The sequence below is a fragment of the Phyllobates terribilis genome, unplaced genomic scaffold (genome assembly GCF_046119375.1).
Source record: "Phyllobates terribilis strain yellow unplaced genomic scaffold, ASM4611937v1 Scaffold_3__8_contigs__length_932513732, whole genome shotgun sequence".
NCBI classification, from domain to species: domain Eukaryota; kingdom Metazoa; phylum Chordata; class Amphibia; order Anura; family Dendrobatidae; genus Phyllobates; species Phyllobates terribilis.
This window is the reverse complement of record NW_027362763.1, coordinates 487983735-488005557: the sequence shown is the minus strand read 5'-3', so window position 1 is coordinate 488005557 and position 21823 is coordinate 487983735. Positions and strand designations below refer to the sequence as shown.

The 21823-nt window shown below is 43.5% G+C and overlaps 1 protein-coding gene across 1 annotated transcript in view; it reads right to left on the bottom strand.

Moving 5' to 3' along the window:
• SLC35F1 (solute carrier family 35 member F1) overlaps nucleotides 1-21823 on the bottom strand; it is a 687614-nt gene that overhangs the window by 292958 nt on the left and 372833 nt on the right. The window contains exon 2 of the mRNA XM_073675924.1: nucleotides 15726-15901. Within this exon, the coding sequence (XP_073532025.1) occupies nucleotides 15726-15901 (176 nt within the window). The remainder of the gene's footprint in view (nucleotides 1-15725; nucleotides 15902-21823) is intronic.

Genomic DNA, 21823 nt, shown 5'->3' with positions numbered 1-21823 from the left:
AGCCAAACTGAGCAATCGTGGGAGAAGAGCATTGGTGAGAGAGGTAAAGAAGAACCCCAAGATCACTGTTGCTGAGCTCCAGAGATGCAGTAGGGAGGTGGGAGAAAGTTCCACAAAGTCAACTATCGCTGCAGCCTTCCACCCCATGGGCGTTTATGGCAGAGTGGCCCGACGGAAGCCTATCCTCAGTGCAAGACATACTCTAGGCATAGAGTTTGCTCAGAAACACATGAAGGACTCCCAGACTATGAGAAATAAGATAATCTGGTCTGATGAGAAGAAGATAGAAATTTTTGGTGATAATTCTAAGTAGTATGTGTGGAGAAAACCAGGCACTGCTCATCACCTGCCCAATACAATCCCAACAGTAAACATGGTGGTGGCAGCATCATGCTATGGGGGTGTTTTTCAGCTGGAGGAACAGGACAACTGGTTGCAACTGAAGGAAACAAGAATGCTGCCAAGTGCAGAGATATCCTGGATAAAAACCTCTTCCAGAGTGCTCTGGACCTCAGACTTGGCCGAAGGTTCACCGTCCAGCAAGACAATGACCCTAAGCACACAGCTAAAATAACAAAGGAGTGGCTTCAGAACAACTCTGTGACCATTCTTGACTGGCCCAGCCAGAGCCCTGACCTAAACCCAAATGAGCATCTATGGAGAGACCTGAAAATTGCTGTCCACCAACATTCACCATCCAACCTGTCAGATCAGGAGAGGATCTGCAAGGAAGAATGGCAGAGGATCCCCAAATCCAGGTGTGAAATACTTGTTGCATCATTCCCAAGAAAACTCATGGCTGTACTAGCTCAAAAGGGTGCTTCTACTCAATACTGAGCAAAGGGTCTGAATTAGTGTTGAGCGAGCACTAAAATGCTCGGTTGCTCGAAGCTCGGGCCCAGCTCACCGTGATACTCGGGTGCTCGACCCGAGCAACGAGCCCAATGTTAGTCTATGGGACACCCGAGCATTTTTGCGGTGCCCCCCCCCGGCAGTCTGTAGAAAGCCTAAAAAGTGCCCAAAACGATAGTTTTAGGGCAGCATTGGACGAGCCCACAAGACAACCAGACTCCTCCGGTGAGCCCTGGCTTCTCCATCAGGGGAGTTGAGAGTGCCAAGGTGAGGAGCATGATGATGATGATAGAAGTTAGCATCTGCTTTGTTTTCTTGGCATGCAAGTGTAAGTGTGCAGCCTGACACCCACCCACCCCCAGGCGGCAATACCATACTACTAGCTTGCACTTGAAATGAGGCCTTTTAGTTTGGAGGAGGCCGAAGCTGGCCACTACCTCATGGTTGCTTCGGCAGCGAGGTCTCCATACTCAGTCCCCAGCCGCTACTATTTGTCCCGGTAACCTTCCCCACACTTTTCTTAGCCTGGCCTGCTTTAGGGCAGCATTGTACGAGCCCACCAGACAACCAGACTCCTCCGGTGGGCCCTGGCTTCTCCATCAGAGAAGTTGAGAGTGCCAAGGTTAGGAGCATGATGATGATGATAGAAGTTAGCATCTGCTTTGTTTTCTTGGAATGCAAGCGTAAGTGTGCAGCCTGCCACCCACCCCCAGGCTGCAATACCATACTGCTAGCTTGCACTTGAAATGAGGCCTTTTAGTTTGGAGGAGGCCGAAGCTGGCCACTACCTCATGGTTGCTTCGGCAGCGAGGTCTCCATACTCAGTCCCCAGCCGCTACTATTAGTTCCGGTAACCTTCCCCACACTTTTCTTAGCCTGGCCTGCTTTAGGGCAGCATTGTACGAGCCCACCAGACAACCAGACTCCTCCGGTGGGCCCTGGCTTCTCCATCAGGGGAGTTGAGTGCCAAGGTTAGGAGCATGATGATGATGATAGAAGTTAGCATCTTCTTTGTTTTCTTGGAATGCAAGCATAAGTGTGCAGCCTGCCACCCACCCACCCCCAGGCTGCAATACCATACTGCTAGCTTGCTTGCACTTGAAATGAGGCCTTTTATGCTTGTGGAGGCAGATGCCGGCCACCATGTCATGGCTGCGTCGGCGGCCTGGTATTCATACTCAGTCCCCAGCCGCCCGGCGGCCGGGTGTCCACACTCGGTCCCCAGCCGCCAGGGGGCGGCCGGGTGTCCATACTCGGTCCCCAGCAGCCCCTATTTGTGCCTTATACACAAGCGCGCATACCAAAACATTACCTGTGCCCTCCACAGTGCATTTAGTGGGAAGGACAGCCTATTCTGCTGTAGTGTGGCACATGCAAAGATGCCTCCCGCCCTGCACCTGTTGTTGCAGACTTGCAACTATCCCCGTTCAAGTCCTTGTCCCAGGGGAGTGTTCAATTGTACCTCCCCCATTCCTTGCAATGCAAGCGCAAGTATGCAGCCTGCCACCCACCCACCCCCAGGCTGCAATACCATACTGCTTGCTTGCTTGCACTTGTAATTGGGCCTTTTAGGCATGTGGAGGTGGAATCTGGCCACCATGTCATGGCCGCGTCGGCGGCCCGTGGCCGGGTGCCCACACACAGTCCCCAGCCACCTGGGGGCGTCCGGGTGTCCATAAACGGTCCCCAGCCACCCCTATTTGTCCCGGTGCGCCTTATACACAAGCACGCATACCAAAACATTACCTGTGCACTCCCCAGTGCATTTAGTGGGAAGGACAGCCTAACCACAAACACGTGGACAAGTGAATGTGGCCAGGAATGGTCCATCTCACTGACGCCTTCACACTGGGTTAATATTGTGGAAGCCGGGACACAGTTGGACACTGGGATGCAACACGTCCTCCAGACATAGAGGATTGCGGGTCCTGGGTCAATCAGGCTTCAACACAAAGTTCAGAAGGTAGACAGCAGCAGTGGTCGGCCTCCTACACAACGAGTAAATTATTCATGATCATGAGGCCATCCATCTCCTTAGCTTTCTGTTCCTTGGAATGCAAGCACATGTATGTAGTAGCGGCTAGGCCTGAGGTGGTCAGCGTTTTGGTGCATATCCTACCTCCTCCGAGGATTGCTGGATATTTTCCTGCTACTATCCCAGTTCTATGACTCCCGTTAAAACAAAGCTTCAGGTGATGAATGATGGATGAGGTGGTGGCAAAGGAGAAAAAGCAGGAGGAACAGGGACCATTCACATCAATATCAAGCCAGTCAACCACACATGTCTTGTAGGATATGTTTCTGTACCAAAAGGAGCGGTTCGGCTACACAGTTATAGGGCATACTGTGAGTGCAATGCCTACCAAAAATTTTGAGGCACTCCAATGCCCCTTGGAAGTGACATGGAGGTCAGAGGGCCTTAACTAAACCGTTTTTTCCGTTTATAGCAACTGGGTCTCCTGTACACTGTTGGCCTAAGCAGTGAATGGAAGGCTTTCTAAAAATTGTGAGGAACTGCAATGCCCCTTGAAACAGACGAGGATTACAGCATACTAAAAACCTTCTACCCATTATTGGGGAGTGGGTCTCCCTTAGTGTTCGCCTATGCATTGAAAAGCAAAAGTTGACTAAAATTAGGAGGAAATGCAATGCCCGTTGGAAGAGTCGTGGAGGTTAGAGGTAATTAAAAACAACATTTCAATGCCCCTTGTTAGAGCTGTGGAGTTCAGAGTGGTTTAACAAGACGGTTTTAATGCCCCTTGGAAGAGACGTGGAGGTCACAGTAGCTTAACAAGACGGTTTTAATGCCCCTTAGAAGAGACGTGGAGTTCAGAGTGGTTTAACAAGACGGTTTTAATGCCCCTGGAATAGTGGTGGAGGTCCCAGTGGAATAAAAAGACAATATCAATGCCCCTTGGAAGAGTGGTGGAGGTCCAAGTGGCATAAAAAGACAATATCAATGCCCCTTGGAAGAGACGTGGAGTTCAGTGTGGTTTAACAAGATGGTTTTAATGCCCCTTGGAAGAGTGGTGGAGGTCGCAGTGGAATAAAAAGACAATATCAATGCCTCTTGGAAGAGTGGTGGAGGTCCCAGTGGAATAAAAAGACAATATCAATGCCCCTTGGAAGAGTGGTGGAGGTCGCAGTGGAATAAAAAGACAATATCAATGCCCCTTGGAAGAGTGGTGGAGGTCCCAGTGGAATAAAAAGACAATATCAATGCCCCTTGGAAGAGACGTGGAGGTCCCAGTGGAATAAAAAGACAATATCAATGACCCTTGGAAGAGACGTGGAGGTCACAGTAGCTTAACAAGACGATTTTAATGCCCCTTACAAGAGCCATGCAGTACAGCATATTAAAAACATTACTCCCATTATTGGGGAGAGGGTCTCCCATAGTCTTTGCATACGCCTTCCAAGCAAAAGCTGCCAAAACTTAGGATGGAGGAACTTGCAATGCCCCTTACAAGAGCCATGCAGTACAGCATATTCAAAACATTATTCCCATTATTGGGGAGTGGGTCTCCCATAGTCTTTGCCTATGCCTTCCAAGCAAAAGCTGCCAAAAATTAGGACGGAGGAACTTGCAATGTCCCTTACAAGAGCTATGCAGTACAGCATATTAGAAACATTATCCCCATTATTGGGGAATGGGTCTCCCATAGTCTTTGCATATGCCTTCCAAGCAAAAGCTGCCAAAAATTAGGACGGAGGAACTTGCAATGCCCCTTACAAGAGCCATGCAGTACAGCATATTCAAAACATTATTCCCATTATTGGGGAATAGGTCTCCCATAGTCTTTGCCTATGCCTTCCAAGCAAAAGCTGCCAAAAATTAGGACGGAGGAACTTGCAATGCCCCTTACAAGAGCCATGCAGTACAGCATATTAAAAACATTATTCCCATTATTGGAGAGTGGGTCTCCCATAGTCTTTGCATATGCCTTCCAAGCAAAAGCTGCCAAAAATTAGGACGGAGGAACTTGCAATGCCCCTTACAAGAGCCATGCAGTACAGCATATTAAAAACATTATTCCCATTCTTGGGGAGTAGGTCTCCCATAGTCTTTGCCTATGCCTTCCAAGCAAAAGCTGCCAAAAATTAGGATGGAGGAACTTGCAATGCCCCTTACAAGAGACATGCAGTACAGCATATTAAAAACATTATTCCCATTATTGGGGAGTGGGTCTCCCATAGTCTTTGCCTATGCCTTCCAAGAAAAAGCTGCCAAAAATTAGGACGGAGGAACTTGCAGTGCTGGCAACATGGACCACGTTCACCCTGGTGGTATAGTGGTGGTGGAGGCTGAGGATAAGGAGAAGAGCAAAAAACAGCCGAAATGAGGAAGTGTATACCCATGTGTGGGTGTGAAGCGGTGCATGGGAATACACCTCCCGAAATAACACAGTGGATTTGACTTTATGTTACTCTGCTGTCATTTGGTGGTGATGAGAAGTCTGGCCCAATCCAGCCCTTGTTCATTTTGATAAGGGTCAGCTTGTCAGCATTGTCAGTTGACAGGCGAGTGCGCTTATCAGTTATCAGTGGCACTAAAAACACGCTCCGATAACACGCTAGCGGCAGGGCAGGCCAGGACCTCCAAGGCATACAGAGCGAGTTCATTCCAAGTGTCCAGCTTGGATACCCAATAATTAAAAGGCACAGAGGAATCACGGAGGACGCTGGTACGGTTGGCAAGGTACTCCCTCACCATCTTTTGAAACTTTCCACTCCTTGTGAGAGTACCCCGCGCCTCAGCGCCTGTAAGCTGGGCGGGTCTCAGAAAACTGTCCCAGAACGTTGACAGTGATCCCCTGCCTCTGCTGGATTGGAGTTGCGTCTCTCTCGCCTGTATGCCTTGGTTGGGCAACGAACTGTGACCTCTGCCGCTAGCGTGTACAGATGGGAATTTTTTTAAGAGTTCTGCAGCAAGGACCTTCTGGTACTGCCCCCTTTTTGTAGACCTCTCCACCTCAGGAATAAGAGAGTGAAAGTTCTCCTTGTAGCGGGGGTCTAAAAGTGTCACCAACCAGTAATGACTGTCACCCAACATTTTGACAACACGAGGGTCACGGTTAAGGCAGCGTAACATAAAGTCAGCCATGCATGCCAGACTGGTAACAGGCAAGACTTCCGTGTCCTCACCAAGATGACGACTGACCATGCTCTCCTCCTCCTCCTCCTCCCCCCTGTCCTCAGGCCACCCACGCTGAACCGACGGTATGACAGTTGTAGAGGTACTATCGTCTACAGCGCATTATACCAGCTCCTGTTCTTCCTCCTCCTCCTCCTCTCCCTCATTGTCCCCCAATGCACGTTGGGATGAGATGAGGCTGGGCTGTGTGTAATCGCCCACTACGGTTTCTTGATCCATCTCATCATACTCTGGCTGCAATGCCTGCTCTTTAATTCTCTGCAGAGAGCGTTGCAAAAGACAGACAAGTGGAATGCTGACGCTAATGATGGCGTCATCGCCACTCACCATCTTGGTGGACTCCTCAAAGTTTGTCAGGATGGTGCATATGTCAGACATCCAGGTCCACTCCTAAGGTCTTATGTGTGGAGTCTGACCTGAATATCGACGGCCTTGTTGCAGCTGGTACTCTACAACTGCTCTCTTCTGCTCACAAATCCTTCGCAACATGTGGAGGGTAGAGTTCCAACGTGTGGGGACATCACCCACCAGTCGGTGTGCCGGAAGCGGCAAGCGCTGCTGCAACACAGCAAGGGCGGCGGAAGCGCTAGCCGACTTCCGAAAATGAGCTGACAGGCGGCGTACTTTGACGAGCAGACCTGGCAACTCGGGGTACGATTTAAGAAACCGCTGAACCACGAGGTTAAGCACATGAGCCAGGCATGGTACATGTGTGATCTCGCCTCGCCTCCGAGCCGCCACCAGGTTACGGCCATTGTCAAACACGACCATGCCTTAATGTAGGTTCAGCGGACTCAGCCACAGATCTGCCTGTTCTTTCACAGCTGTCCACAACTCACAAGCAGTGTGAGGTTTATAACCTAAGCTTATGAGTTTCAGCACAGCCTGTTGCAGCTTGGCTGAGGCAGTACTGCAGTGCTTCCAGCTTGTAACTGATGTGGTGATATCTGAGATGGAGGCTGAACATGAGGAGGAGGATGATGCGCAGGAGCTGTACACTGTTGGTGCAACTCTGACTGACATAGGGCCCGCAATCCTCGGTGTGGGGAGGATGTGTTCCGTCCCAAGGTCCGACTGGGTCCCGGCTTCCACTATGTTTACACAGTGTGCCATCAGGGAGATGTACCGTCCCTGGCCACAAGCACTTGTCCACGTGTCCGTTGTCTGGTGGACTCTCCCAGTAACTGCGTTGTTGAGGGCACGGCAGATGTTTTGGGACACGTGCTTGTGTAGTGCGGGGATGGCACACCGGGCAAAATTGTGTCGGCTGGGGACCGAGTACCGAGGGATGGCCACTGCCATAAGGTTGCGGAAGGATTCTGTCTCCACCAGCCTAAAAGGCAGCATTTCCAACGTAAGCAGTCGTGAAATGTGCGAATTTAGGACTGTGGCCTGTGGGGCGTTGGCTGCGAATTTGCGCTTTCGTTCAAAGGTCTGGGATATGGACAATGTGCCTGATCATGCTGGTGGTGGTCAGGCTGGTAGTTTTGTCACCCCTGCTGATGCTGGCCTGGCAGGTGGTACAAATGGCCTTTTTGGGGCTATCAGCAGAGTCTTTAAAAAAATTCCAGACTCTGGAAGACCTACCGGTTGTACTGGTGTTGGTGTTACGGGGAACGGTTGCCCACCTTCTGTCTGTGGCCACCACACTGCTTCTTCCTGTCTGTTTGGGTACTCTGCCTCCCTCCCCCTGTGTGCTGCTGGCCTCGCTCTGCGTGGATCATCCACCACCTCCTCCTCTTCCACTTCCGCAGCACGGTCCTCCTCCTCCCTTCGTGGCAATTGTGTCTCGTCATCGTCCACCTCTTGTGACAAATTGCCAGCGTCGCCTTCCTGTGGCCGTGGCTGTTCAAATATTTGGCCATCGCTACATGGGATCTCCTCTTCCACAACTTCAAGCGGAGCAGGCGAGGGGCCCAAATATGGAAATGGACCAGTGAACAGCTCTTCAGAGTGTCCATCTGTGGGATCAGTTGCTGTCTGACGACACTCGGCATGGTGGGAGGAAGGAGCATCAGGGTGAGGAGGAGTATGCAGTCGAGACTCACGGCTACCAAGACTTGACCGTGTGGAAGACAGACCGGAGGTGGTGGTGCCCAGGTGACTGGAAGTATTATCTGCTATCCAATTAATAACCTGTTCACACTGATCAGTTCGCAATAGTGGTGTTGTTGTGTGCTTCCATAGTAATTCGGTCAAGAATTGGGAGCGAGAAGATGTGGCTGTTGGGGCACATTTTCACCTTGACCACGGCCCCGTCCTCTGCACGCACCATCACCAGAACGTCCAGTTCCATGTCCCTTGCCACTCGCCTTGCACATTGTAAATTAAGTAAAATAGCTTACACTCGCACTATCAATGGCAAAAGGGTAATAAAAAGGAGATTTGAACCGTGGAAGAGTAAAACCACAGTTCTAGTTCTCTGGCCTACACCAGAATCTTTTAAGCAGATATATTTGTGTCTGAACAGTCAGCGAGACACTCAAACTGTTTTTTTTATGTAAAAAAGGCAAAAAGGTTGATTACACCCAGATTTGAACCGTGGAAGAGGAAAACCACAGTTCTAGTTCTTTGGCCTACACCAGAATCTTTTAAACAGATATATTTGTGTCTGAACAGTCAGCGAGACACTCAAACTGTTTTTTTTAATGGAAAAAAGGCAAAAAAGTGGATAATACAGAGATTTGAATCGTGGAACTGCAAAACCACAGTTCTAGTTATCTGGCCGAAACCAGACTCTTTTAAACAGATATATTTGTGTCTGAACACTCACAGACACACTCAATTTTTTTTGGGGGGGGGCAAAAAAAATACCAAAAGGTTAATAAGACTGGTATTTGTACAGTCTGACTAAGAAAAAAAAAAAAAAAAAAGAGGATTTAGATGAAAAAAAAAGTATTTTTCCTGGCCCCTGAGACCTGGGGCTAAGTCTAGAAATTTGAGCAGCAGCAGCACACCGGACTGTAATGCAGTGTTTGTTGGTATAACCACTGCGTCTCCTATACAGCCTGCCTGCCTGTCTGATATCTGGGATGGATATTAGTCCTCAGAAGGACTGTTAGTTTGATTTTGCAGGCTTTAGAGACCCTACACTACCTATTTCGCAGTATAAATCTCTCCCTAGCTCAGCAGCACTCTCCCTACACTGTGTGATCCGGAGCGACTGTGTCCAAGATGGCAGCGCCCGGTTTTAAATACTCGAGGTGACGCTGTGCGGCCAGCCAATCACTGTAATGCCCTCAACCAACATGGCTGCGGCATTACAGTGACTGGCTGGCAATCCCTGCATGTTCATTGGCTCTGTAAAGAGCGCCAAAAGTGCAGGGCGGAGACCCGAGCTCCCGCCCGAGTAACCCGGAAATGCTCGGTGCTCGCCGAACATCCCGAGTAGTGAGATGCTCAGGCGAGTACCGAGCAGTGTCGAGCATGCTTGCTCAACACTAGTCTGAATACTTATGACCATGTGATTATTCAGTTTTTCTTTTTTAATAAATATGCAAAAATTTCTACATTTCTGTTTTTTTCAGTCAAGATGGGGTGCAGAGTGTACATTAATGAGAAAAAAAATTAACTTTTTAGAATTTACCAAATGGCTGCAATGAAACAAAGAGTGAAAAATTTAAAGGGGTCTGAATACTTTCTGTACCCACTGTAAGCCTGCAGCTGTTTGCATTCCCTTAGTTCGTTATTAAAAATAGGGGGGACCCCTCAGCATTTTTTATAAATTATTTATTTATTTATTTAAAAGGTTTAAAAAAGCTAAAAACCCTTTAGTGCCACAGGAAAGGTTTATTATATGTAGGGAGCTTATAAAATTTTATATCTACAGAATATCTATCTATTCTATCTATCTATTCTGAGGGTTCTGGCTGTGAATTTACTGTACTAGGCTGATGAAATTTCCTGGTTCCTTTGAGATGTGTGCGAGAAATAAAATGGACGGCATACACATGGTCTGTGTGCCATTCCTTTTTTTGCCATTGACTTGCATTAGCAAGTCTCGTCCGATATACCCAGCTACTCACAGCATGCTGCGATTTTTGCTCTCCTCCAGATTCGACCTGAGAAATAATCGTAGATCAGCACTGACTCATTGAATAACATTGGTACAAGTGCAATCCGATTTTTTATCGGTTTGGACTCTTCTGATCTTTTCGCTGATTTAAGCGAGCCCTAAAGGGGTGCATTGGGATTCTGAAATGAAGCGTCATCAGAAAGGAAGTAGTGAAAAAAAAACAGATAGTGTAGTTAGGGAAGGATAGGGAATTTTTAATGCAAGTATATTAGAAAACAGTTTACATTATGGCACTAAATAGATACGGATTTAGAATGAAAATGACTTTGCCTTTAGACCACACCATGGTTGCAAATGACCTGCGCAACTATTTGAGTGCCCATCATCTACCCATGCAATGAAGTGCTACCATGGAGCCAAAGCCTACTGAACACTCTGTCACCACCATTAAGGTGCTGCTATGAAGCCTAGCATGTGGCTTTTTGCTGAGCTTGATAGGACATCAATAATTTTATTGTTTACTGCAGTAATGTCGTATTACAGTATAATGGACATACGATCAAGCAGTGATAGGTTCAAGTCCCACAGTGGACTAAAAAAATTAAAGGAAAAAAAAAGTTTACAAATATTAAAACAATAAAAAACAAATAATAGTTTGCATCAACCCCTTTTTTTCAATTAAAAAATAAATACATTTTAAAAATAAAAGATACTATTTGGTACTGTCATGTTCATAAAAGTCTGATCTATCTAAATATACAATTAGTTAACCTGTATGATAAACTCCATAACGAAAAAGAAAATAAACTCTTGAAACTTTTGAATAACTGCAATTCCTCCAAAATTGCCATAAAAAAACAATAAAAACTACAGTTTACCATGCAACCCCCCACAAAAAAAAACATACCCTCCCACTGCTTAATCAATGGAAAGATAAAATGACATTTCTCTGAAACTGTGGAAAGCTGACACAAAGCAAAACCTTTTTTTACAAAGTTGTAAAAAATGTTTTAAAAACTGAAATGTAAAAAAATGTGTAAGTTTGATGCTGAAATGAACAATCATGTTCTCAAATCAATCTTACTGAACAAGAAACTTATAAAATCGAAAAGAAGAAATTTTGCTTTAAACCAGTGTCAGCAGAGAACTTGGAGCACATCATGGCACAATTCATTTGCCTCTGTGTTCTGGAGTGGAAGTGAAGCCTATCTGAATCAAACCGGGGGACATTTCCTGACTATGAAAAGCTCACGCTGAGTTAATTGAGGAACACTGTTCTATCAGTTAGTATTGCTTAGAACAGATGCCCGGCCTCACATTACCATGGAGCTGGCATTTCATTCTCACATTTTATGAGGTTTGATTAGTAAAATTCTCAATTGCTGCATCCCATTATCCCAGCTTAATCTTCAATGTGAGACGGTAATGTGGAAATGCGTTGGCCGTTGGGTCGGAACGTACACCGGGAAGATGTGTGTGATCACGAATATGGCACTGCATTATTTACTAATGAGATCGCTCAGAAGAACAAATAGTGAACGAGTCTTATAGATTTTCCCACTGTGAGAATAAAGCACTGTAAAGCCACAGAAACACCCAGGCGTTTTATAGTCAGAGGACAATAAATCTGAATATTCTGCTCTCTGGTCGCCTGCTTAACTTTACTTTGTTATTATAAATCGACTTTATAGTAAAATTCCGCTGACAGCAGCCTTCACATGGTAATTCCAGGCATATAGTGATGGTCTACGCTGTAATTATCACATGTAAATAGTGATTTCCTCATAGCCTAAAGCCCCCCAATATAAGATACATGTCTGTTGGCTGAGCGATGGTTCAGTCAATTGTTCTGCCTGGAAGCTATCTTGCCCGACTCCTCCATACTCAGGAGCACTTGCTCTGCCGAGCACTCATGTGATCTCTATGAGAGAGCTGATGCCAGACATCTTTCATGGCGGCTTATTTCATTTATTTTACTCACTTATATGGCGCTGTTAATTCCACAGCACTTAACAGACAATATCATCACTGTCCTCATTATAGCTTATAATCTACATTCCCTATCAGTATGTCTATGAAGTGTGGGAAAAAAACGGAGAACCCGGCGGAAACCCACACAAACACAAACACGGGGAGAACATACAAACTCCTTGCAGATGTTGTTCTTGGTGGGATTTGAACAAAGGTCCCCAGCACTGCAAGGCTGCAATGCTAACCACTGAGCCACCGTGGCTTATCTGTTTGAGAACAAAAGGATCGGCAGCCCAAAATCAGACATGCTGGATCCTTATCTCCCCTGAAGTCCGTTTGGTGAGAGAGAGTTGGGGGCCCCCATACACATTAGACTGTCAACCAAATCCGTTGATAGCGGGTTCGTCTGACGTTACTCTAATGCAGTCTTCCCCAGTTTCAGTCCTCTGGAGCCATCAACAGATCATGTTTTCAGGATTTCCTTAGCATTGTCCAGGTGATGACATGATCACAAGTGCAATACTAAGGAAATTCTTCAAACATGATCTGTTAGTGGGTCCTGAGGACTGGAGTTGGGGAACACTAGTCTAATTTATATGGACACCCTTACTTTTTATCCATGATATGGCAGATTGAGTTAGCCTAGATAATTTTAATAATGCTAATTCTTATAAACCTCTATTTAACACTCTATATGGAAAAGTCTTTATCTTTTTGATAATCTGTCCTAATTTCTAGCGATAACACAATTTGCTTTTACTGATTGATGCAATTGCAGTTTGTGTCAGATACTAAGAGGCTATTTCAAATTTAACAACCATTATGGATGCCATTTAGTTCACAGCAGCTGAAGCAATAATAGACAACTGCTGTATGTATAGGATGATAACTATGGTTCTGCTGTATTCTTGGTGCCATTTGCTTTAACAGTAGACCGCACCTGTCACTATAAGATGCTGCAGGGCAACATAGTATGATGACAGATCGGCTTTAGATTTATTCTGTATTTGTTTGAATGGTACTAAAAGCCGCCCATACGTGCAGCCCAGCGTGCTGGCCAATATCTCATGGTCCAACCCATGTACAGGTGCTTCTCACAAAATTAGAATATCATCAAAAGTTAATTTATTTCAGTTCTTCAATACAAAAAGTGAAACTCATATATTATATAGAGTCATTACAAACAGTGACCTATTGTTTATTTCTGTTAATATTGATGATTACGGCTTATAGCCAATGAAAATACAAAAGTCATTATCTCAGTAAATTTGAATAATTAACTAAAAACACCTGCAAATGCTTCCTACGCGTATAAAAAGGTCCCTTAGTCTGTTTCAGTAGGCTCCACAATCATTGGGAAGACTGCTGACTTGACAGATGTCTAGAAAGCAGTCATTGACACACTCCACAAGGTCCCAGAGTTCCAATTTTCATTTTGAAATCAAAGTCCCAGAGTCTGGAGGAAGAGTGTAGAGGCCACAATCCAAGCTGCTTGAGGTCTAGTGTGAAGTTTCCACAATCAGTGATGGTTTGGGGAGCCATGTCATCTGCTGGTGTAGGTCCACTGTGTTTTATCAAGACCAAAGTCAGCGCAGCCGTCTACCAGGAAATTTTAGAGCACTTCATGCTTCCCTCTGCCAACAAGCTTTATGGAGATGAAAATATCATTCTCCAGCAGGACTTGACACCTGTCCACACTGCCAAAAGTACCAATACCTGGTTTAAAAACAACAGTATCACTGTGATTGGTTGGCCAGCAAACTCGCCTTGACCTTAACCCCATAGAGAATGCATAGGGTATTGTCAAGAAGAAGATGAGACACCAGACCCAACAATACAGACGAGCTGAAGGCTGCTATCAAAGCAACCTGGGCTTCCATAACACCTCAGCAGTGCCACAGGCTCATCGCCTCCATGCCACACCGCATTGATGCAGTATTTGATGCAAAAGGAACCCCGACCAAGTATTGAGTGCATTTACTGAACATACATTTCAGTAGGCCAACATTTCGAATTTTAAAAACATTTTTAAAGCTGTTGTTATAAAGTATTCTAATTTACTGAGATAATGACTTTTGTGTTTTCATTGGCTGTACGCCATAATCATCAACATTAACAGAAATAAACACTTGAAATAGATCACTCTGTTTGTAATGACTCTATATAATATGAATTTCACTTTTTGTAATGAAGAACTGAAATAAATTAATGATGATATTCTAATTTAGTGAGATGCACTAAATATTGCTTCTAAATATTAGATATATCTGTTATCATGCAATAATCTCTGACACTTTTTTTTCCCAATAGACAATGGCATTTACCTTACATACTCCATTCTCAGTGGTAAGTGCATGTAACAATATAGAAATAGTCAGATTTCTATCAGTCTGTTGAGATCTATATATGACCACAATAACATAGGTTGTTTCAAAATAACATATACCAATAGTTTGGTTTTCATTGCAGGATCATAGAAATTAAAAGGAATCTGTCACCAGGTTTTTGACACATAATCTGAGAGCAGTATAATGTAGAGACAGAGACCCTGATTACATTGACAGGTCACTTACTGGGCTGCTTGCTGTAGTTTTGATAAAATCACAGTTTTATCAGCAGGAGATTATCACTAGAAGACTAGTCAACCTTTTGCCATGTATTCCTCCATATTCATGATCTCTGTATACCCCTGCCCACACCACTGATTGACAATTTCTGTGTACACTGTGCATAGGCAGAAAGCTGCAAATCAGTGGTGAAGGCAGTAGTTATACAGAGCTCAGCATTCAGAGAACTGGAAAATCTGCTGCAGATAGAACAGAGATTTTATAAAAATGAAAGCACATAGCCCAATAAGTGACACACTACTGTAATCAGCGTCTATGTACTTACATTATGCTGCTCTACAATGGGGTAGCAAAAACCTGGTGACAGATTCCCTTTATTTAAGTAGTCGTAACACGTCCTGTCTTTCTTTTATGGGGTTCTTCTATAATTCGAAGTGATGGAGCTAGGATATTCCATCACCTCCCGATCAGTGGCAGTCGGAAACCCAGAGCACTACCAATCCTCATAATGTGGCTTTATTGCACAGTGAATAGATGAGAGTACTACTATTCAGGAAAAAAAGCAGATTGGACTACAGCCACTTTGATCTTGGCAGGTGACCCACAGGAGATCAATATTATGGCATATCTCAGCGATAGGCTATAAAATATTAAAATGGAAATACTCCACTAATCCTCTTGCGCTGACTTCCTTAGTGCCATTGCATCACTAATTGTTACATGTCTTCATTGTATGGGAAATCCTTAAAGAGGACCTGTCACTTGCGTAAAAAAATGTAAAAGATGGGCAGAATCAGGGGAGCGCAGATATTTTTACAAGGTTTTTAATTTTTATAGCAAGTGACAGTTCCTATTTTTAAAAAGTAGCAGTAGCAGTAGTGGACAACCCCTTAAAACCTGACCTGTTGAATAATGCTTATTTTATTATTTTCAAAAATTCAATAACACCACTTTAATCCCTAAATTTAGATAAGGATACCTCATTTTGGATATGGCTAATTAATAAGGTTTACTTTTTCCTGTCATTTTAGCTCCAATGTTTTATCATTTCTTAGGTGATATTTTCAGCTCTGGCGAAAGCCTCACATTATGGCTGTAATATTGTGAAAATAGCACAGCATCTTGGCATTTGTCATACTCTGATTGCAGAACATTGAGCACTTACCTTGTCTTACAGCCAGAGTGGTCGTGTAGACCAAGAATAGAAGGATGTAGTTCAGAAAACTCTGAAAGAGAGGTGTGTTGGCGTGAAAATCCTCCGATAGGTATTTACTTGTGAGTCTGATGCCACATAGAAGCAGAGATAACACCTGGCCCAGAGCTATGGACAACAGCATTTCCCTGTGAAAAAAGCATAAGAAATCATTTTGAAATTGGATTACCATCAATGTTTATCAATACTGACAGAACTAAGCACAATGACAGTGCGCAACATTGTAAAATAGAACTTCAAAATGTGAATTTCTTTAACAACAATATTCTACCTGGTATAAGTATTATTAATGTTAACAGCTTAAAAATCAAAAGATGAACTGTGCATTACTTGTATTATTTGTTTTATCCTTGAGGAGCAGAAGAGACCCTAAGGGTATGTTCACACATTGCATAATCGCAGCTATTTTTTTCACCAAAAACCACAGTGTTGGTAGCATTTTTGTTGCTTTTTTTTTTACGTGTTTATGCATGATATTTCAGAAATCTCACTGATTATCTTGGCACTTTAAAACGCTGAATTTTTGACTTACCAGATACACTGCGTAAAGTACGAAGTAAAAATGCAACCGCCACCGCTACGTATGAACATACCCTTAGGGTATGTGCACAAGTAATTTTTTGAGGAGCCTTTTGGAGCAAATCCATGCCCAAAAAAAATGTTGCTAAAAAGTCGCTCAAATTTTTTTTATTTTGCTTCAGGCTTAGTAAAATGCCTGATGGGGGAAAAAGGTGTAAGTTACTGCTTTGCAACAACTCCTGATGGAAAACCCTCCAAACGAGGCACTGTCAATTTGAAAGGCCTCAAAAACTCTATCTGAAAAATTTTGACAAACTCTTAAAGGGTTTAGGCTTTTCAGCATCTTTTAAATGCTTCTGGCTTAGTTGAATAAATTAAAGTGGGTGTCACTTCTTTGAAGGGCTCCTAATGGAAAAAGGCTGCAAAATACGCTCCAGGAAAAAAAACTGAAAAATCACTTGAAAAACTTTTCAAAACCACTTCGGAAAAACACAAAACCCCTTCAAAAATGTCCCAAAGATGGAATGTTTTCTGAAGAAGTTTCCACTGGTAAAGTCATAATTTTTGACTGCCTAAAAGAAAATTCAGTGTGCACAGAGCCTAACAATAGTATTAAAGAAAATCTGTCAATGGGATCAACCCTCCTAAGCCATCTATATGGGCATGTAGGTCATAGGAAGCTGAATAAATAGATACCTTCATATCTGTGATCTGATCTCTTATTCCAGAGAAATCCATGTTTTTCTTAAATGCAAATGAGCTGTTAAAGGGAACCTGTCATGATGAAAATGCAGTCCAATCTGCAGGCACCGTGTCATAGAGCAGGGACAGTGGAGAAGATTTCTATACATTGTTGTGAGAAAATATTCAGTATGACTTGTGTTTCAATCATTTAATCTTCTGTTCTTTCTTGGAATCTCAGTATGATGGGTGGTCCAATCAGTGATTGACAGCTTGCTCTGTATGCACACTTGATAAGACAGCTGTTAATCACTGATAGCACCGCCCACAGGGCCAAAAATCCCAGAAAGAGCAGAGGATAAAATTATGAAAAACACGGGTTGCACTGAATCCTTTCTCACACAACTATATATCAGTCTATTCAGCTCCCTCTGCCCTATAACATGCTGCCTGCAGATTGGACTGCATAATCATGGTGACAGGTTATCTTAAAGATCAATGACTTGACTCCGATCTCTCTGAGAATCTGTCTCCAGAGCTTATTTTAAATGAAAAGAGCTGTTACCAGTGTGAGACATGTAATGACCGACAATTTGTTCTCATGCAGACACACAGATCTATAGTGAGATCAGAACTAATACAGCACAGCAGAGCTAACACTGTAATGAGACAAAGTTCTCTTCAGTTGTACTAACACATTTACACTGCAGTTCTCTCACAGTGCTTTAGTTTCAATCTCACAGGCAGGCGATATGAGGAGAGAGGCAGTATAGCAGAACTGACATCACTGCAAATATGTTTGCAATGAGACAAGGCTCAATTCTGCTGTACTGTGTTGGTTATATTCAGGTACAGCTCCCCAGCAGAACTGGCAGCACTATAAGAGGACAAGTGCTGATGAGCGAATGTGCTCGGATAATATATTCGAGTCCCTGCAGATGCATGTTTTGCGTCTGTTAGACAGCTGCCACACAGACGGGGATTGACTAACAGCAGCAAAACATGCATCCAGAGGGACTCGAACATATTATCCGAGCACGCCCAAGATACTCAGATAACACTCCAGCATGCTCGGATAGCATGTTATCCGAGCATGTTCGCTCATCACCATTAGGGATACATTGCCATTATGAACATAGGAAACTATTTGATCTGGACTGTATTTGACCAAGTACATTTCATACTGTTGATGTATAAAATTGAATGCAAAACAGATGTCACATGGAAGTAAATTACAGACACACGGATGGCACACAGACGAAAATCAAGTGTTTTGGATGAAATGTGGACTCATTTGACCTCGGCCTTATTCTCAGTTTGCATTCTGATGAAAGCTGAGTGCAGGATTGAGAGGAGTCACTAATGCTACAGTAAAACCACCGTGCAGTTTCAATATGTACCCATGGCGAAAAAAGTTGAGAGCCACCTTGTAGCATCCTAAAATTTCCGACTTAGTTTGATCTTGTGAATTATTGCTTGGTTTCATATAAAAGACACCTTAGGCCCACATCACATGTACGTGTTTCCGGTACGTGTGGCATCTGGTTTTTTTATGGATTTCACACGTAACCCTTATAATCTATTGTTATAATGTCCTTGTTTTCATGCAAACTGTGTGTCTGTGTGAATCACATGGAGACATGTCCGTTTTTTTCTGGCAGCACGGATGACAAGGGTCAATGCGAGTCTATGGGTTTGTGAAAAACACATACAGCACACGGATGGCATCTGTTATGTGCTTAACATTGCAAAGTATAGGAGAAGCTTTGTAATTTTATTCTTTCTTTATCCATACTGGAAAAACACTGATCACACATTGATCCAAAACACTGATGACGCCGGTACTGTTTTTTCCGATGCCGATTTCATACGGACGTGTGAATGAGGCCTTAAACAGCTGGGCCAGGAACAACATGACTAGAAAACTAATCTTCGGAAAGGTCTTCTTGACCGGACTTTCAGAAATAGAGCTTTTTATAATAAAAGAATTAGAAATTTGTATTCCATCCTGAGGCTCGATAGGATTAAACCTAAGGAAAATAAAGACATTTAACAAAACCTGTACTTTGGAATGAGTTTACAATTTCCAATTTACTTACTGTACCTGATGTTATTAGTAATAGTTACTGTAACAAACCTGTTATAACTCACATTCCCAATTTACACAGAGTGATCTATGGTATAACAATGTTGGCAACGTTTCACTAGCAGATGAATACAAATGATATGTTATGCTGTATTCGCAGTCTGTAATTTTCTCATTAGTGTTTTGTATTCTTTGTGAGACTGCAATTTTCTGTCATTGAAACAAACACATTTTGGAACTATTAAAACTTCTATATCATTAGAGAAACCAAAATGGAACAATACCTACAGTACAGACCAAAAGTTTGGACACACCTTCTCATTTAAAGATTTTTCTGTATTTTCATGACTATGAAAATTGTACATTCACACTGAAGGCTTCAAAACTATGAATTAACACATGTGGAATTATATGCTTAACAAAAAAGTGTGAAACAACTGAAAATATGTCTTATATTCTAGGTTCTTCAACGTAGCCACCTTTTGCTTTGATGACTGCTTTGCACACTCTTGGCATTCTCTTGATGAGCTTCAAGAGGTAGTCACCGGAAATGGTTTTCACTTCACAGGTGTCCCCTGTCAGGTTTAATAAGTGGGATTTCTTGCCTTATAAATGGGGTTGGGACCATCAGTTGTGTTGTGCAGAAGTCTGGTGGATACACAGCTGATAGTCCTACTGAATAAACTGTTAGAATTTGTATTATGGCAAGAAAAAAGCAGCTAAGTAAAGAAAAACGAGTGGCCATCATTACTTTAAGAAATGAGGGTCAGTCGGTCTGAAAAATTGGGAAAACTTTGAAAGTGTCCCCAAGTGCAGTTGCAAAAACCACCAAGCGCTTCAAAGAAACTGGCTCACATGAGGACCACCCAGGAAAGGAAGACCAAGAGTCACCTCTGCTTCTGAGGATAAGTTTATCCGAGTCACCAGCCTCAGAAATCGCAGGTTAACAGCAGCTCAGATTAGAGACCAGGTCAATGCCACACAGAGTTCTAGCAGCAGACACATCTCTACAACAACTGTTAAGAGGAGACTTTGTGCAGCAGGCCTTCATGGTAAAATAGCTGCTAGGAAACCACTGCTAAGGACAGGCAACAAGCAGAAGAGACTTGTTTTGGAAAAAGAACACAAGGAATGGACATTAGTCCAGTGGAAATCTGTGCTTTGGTCTGATGAGTCCAAATTTGAGATCTTTGGTTCCAACCACCGTGTCTTTGTGCGACGCAGAAAAGGTGAACGGATGGACTCTACATGCCTGGTTCCCACTGTGAAGCATGGAGGAGGAGGTGTGATGGTGTGGGGGTGCTGTGCTGGTGACACTGTTGGGGATTTATTCAAAATTGAAGGCATACTGAACCAGCATGGCTACTACAGCATCTTGCAGCTGCATGCTATTCCATCCGGTTTGCGTTTAGTTGGATCATCATTTTTTTTTCAACAGGACAATGACCCCAAACACACCTCCAGGCTGTGTAAGGGCTATTTGACCAAGAGGGAGAGTGCTGGGGTGCTACGCCAGATGACCTGGTCTCCACAGTCACCAGACCTGAACCCAATCGCGATGGTTTGGGGTGAGCTGGACCGCAGAGTGAAGGCAAAACAGCCAACAAGTGCTAAGCATCTCTGGGAACTCCTTCAAGATTGTTGGAAGACTATCTCCGGTGACTACCTCTTGAAGCTCATCAAGAGTGTGCAAAGCAGTCATCAAAGCAAAAGGTGGCTACTTTGAAGAACCTAGAATATAAGACATATTTTCAGTTGTTTCACACATTTTTGTTAAGCATATAATTCCACATGTGTTAATTCATAGTTTTGATGCCTTCAGTGTGAATGTAAAATTTTCATAGTCATGAAAATACAGAAAAATCTTTAAATGAGAAGGTGTGTCCAAACTTTTGGTCTGTACTGTACATTAACAACCTTGATTAAGTACTGAGTGACCCTCTCCATTGTGCAAAGGTCCCGTAAAATACTTTTAGTGGATGAACCATGAATGAAAAGTATATCTGATTTATGCCTGAACATTTGACATTGTAAGAATTTTCTAAATTGGTGTTACACAAAAATATTGATGTTTTTAATACCAATAAATATTTTACTGTATTCTTCATTGCTTCATACACCGCTAAGCAAATTAACTATGGCATGAGGTCTAAGCCATATACATGTAGTTAGGTCCAGAAATATTTGGACAGTGACCGACTCTTCGTAATTTGGGCTCTGCATGCCACTATTTTTTATTTAAAATGAAACACATAAGATTCAATTGAAGTGTAGACTTTCAGGTTTAATTAACGGGGTTGAACAAAAATGTCCTGTGAAATGTTTAGGATTTACAACCTTATTTCAGGGGCTCAAAAGTATGTTTTGGGCCATTGTCCATCTGTACTTTGAAGTGCTGTCCAATCAACCTTGCTACATTTGGTTGAATCTGAGCAGAAAGTATAGCTCTGTACACTTCAGTTTTCAGTCATACCATCAATAAGCACTAGTGACCCAGTGCCATTGGAAGCCATGCATGCCCATACCATGACACTACCTCCATCATGTTTTACAGAGGAAGTGGTGTGCATTGGATCATGAGCCTTTCCAGGCCTTCTCCACACTTTCTTCTTCCCATCATTCTGATATAGGTTGATCTTAGTTTCATCTGTCCAAAGAATGCATTTCCAGAACTGGTCTGGCACCTCTAGATGTTTTTTTGGTAAAGTCTAATCTGGCCTACTAGTTTTAAAACTGATAATGGTTTGCACCTTGTGGTGAACCT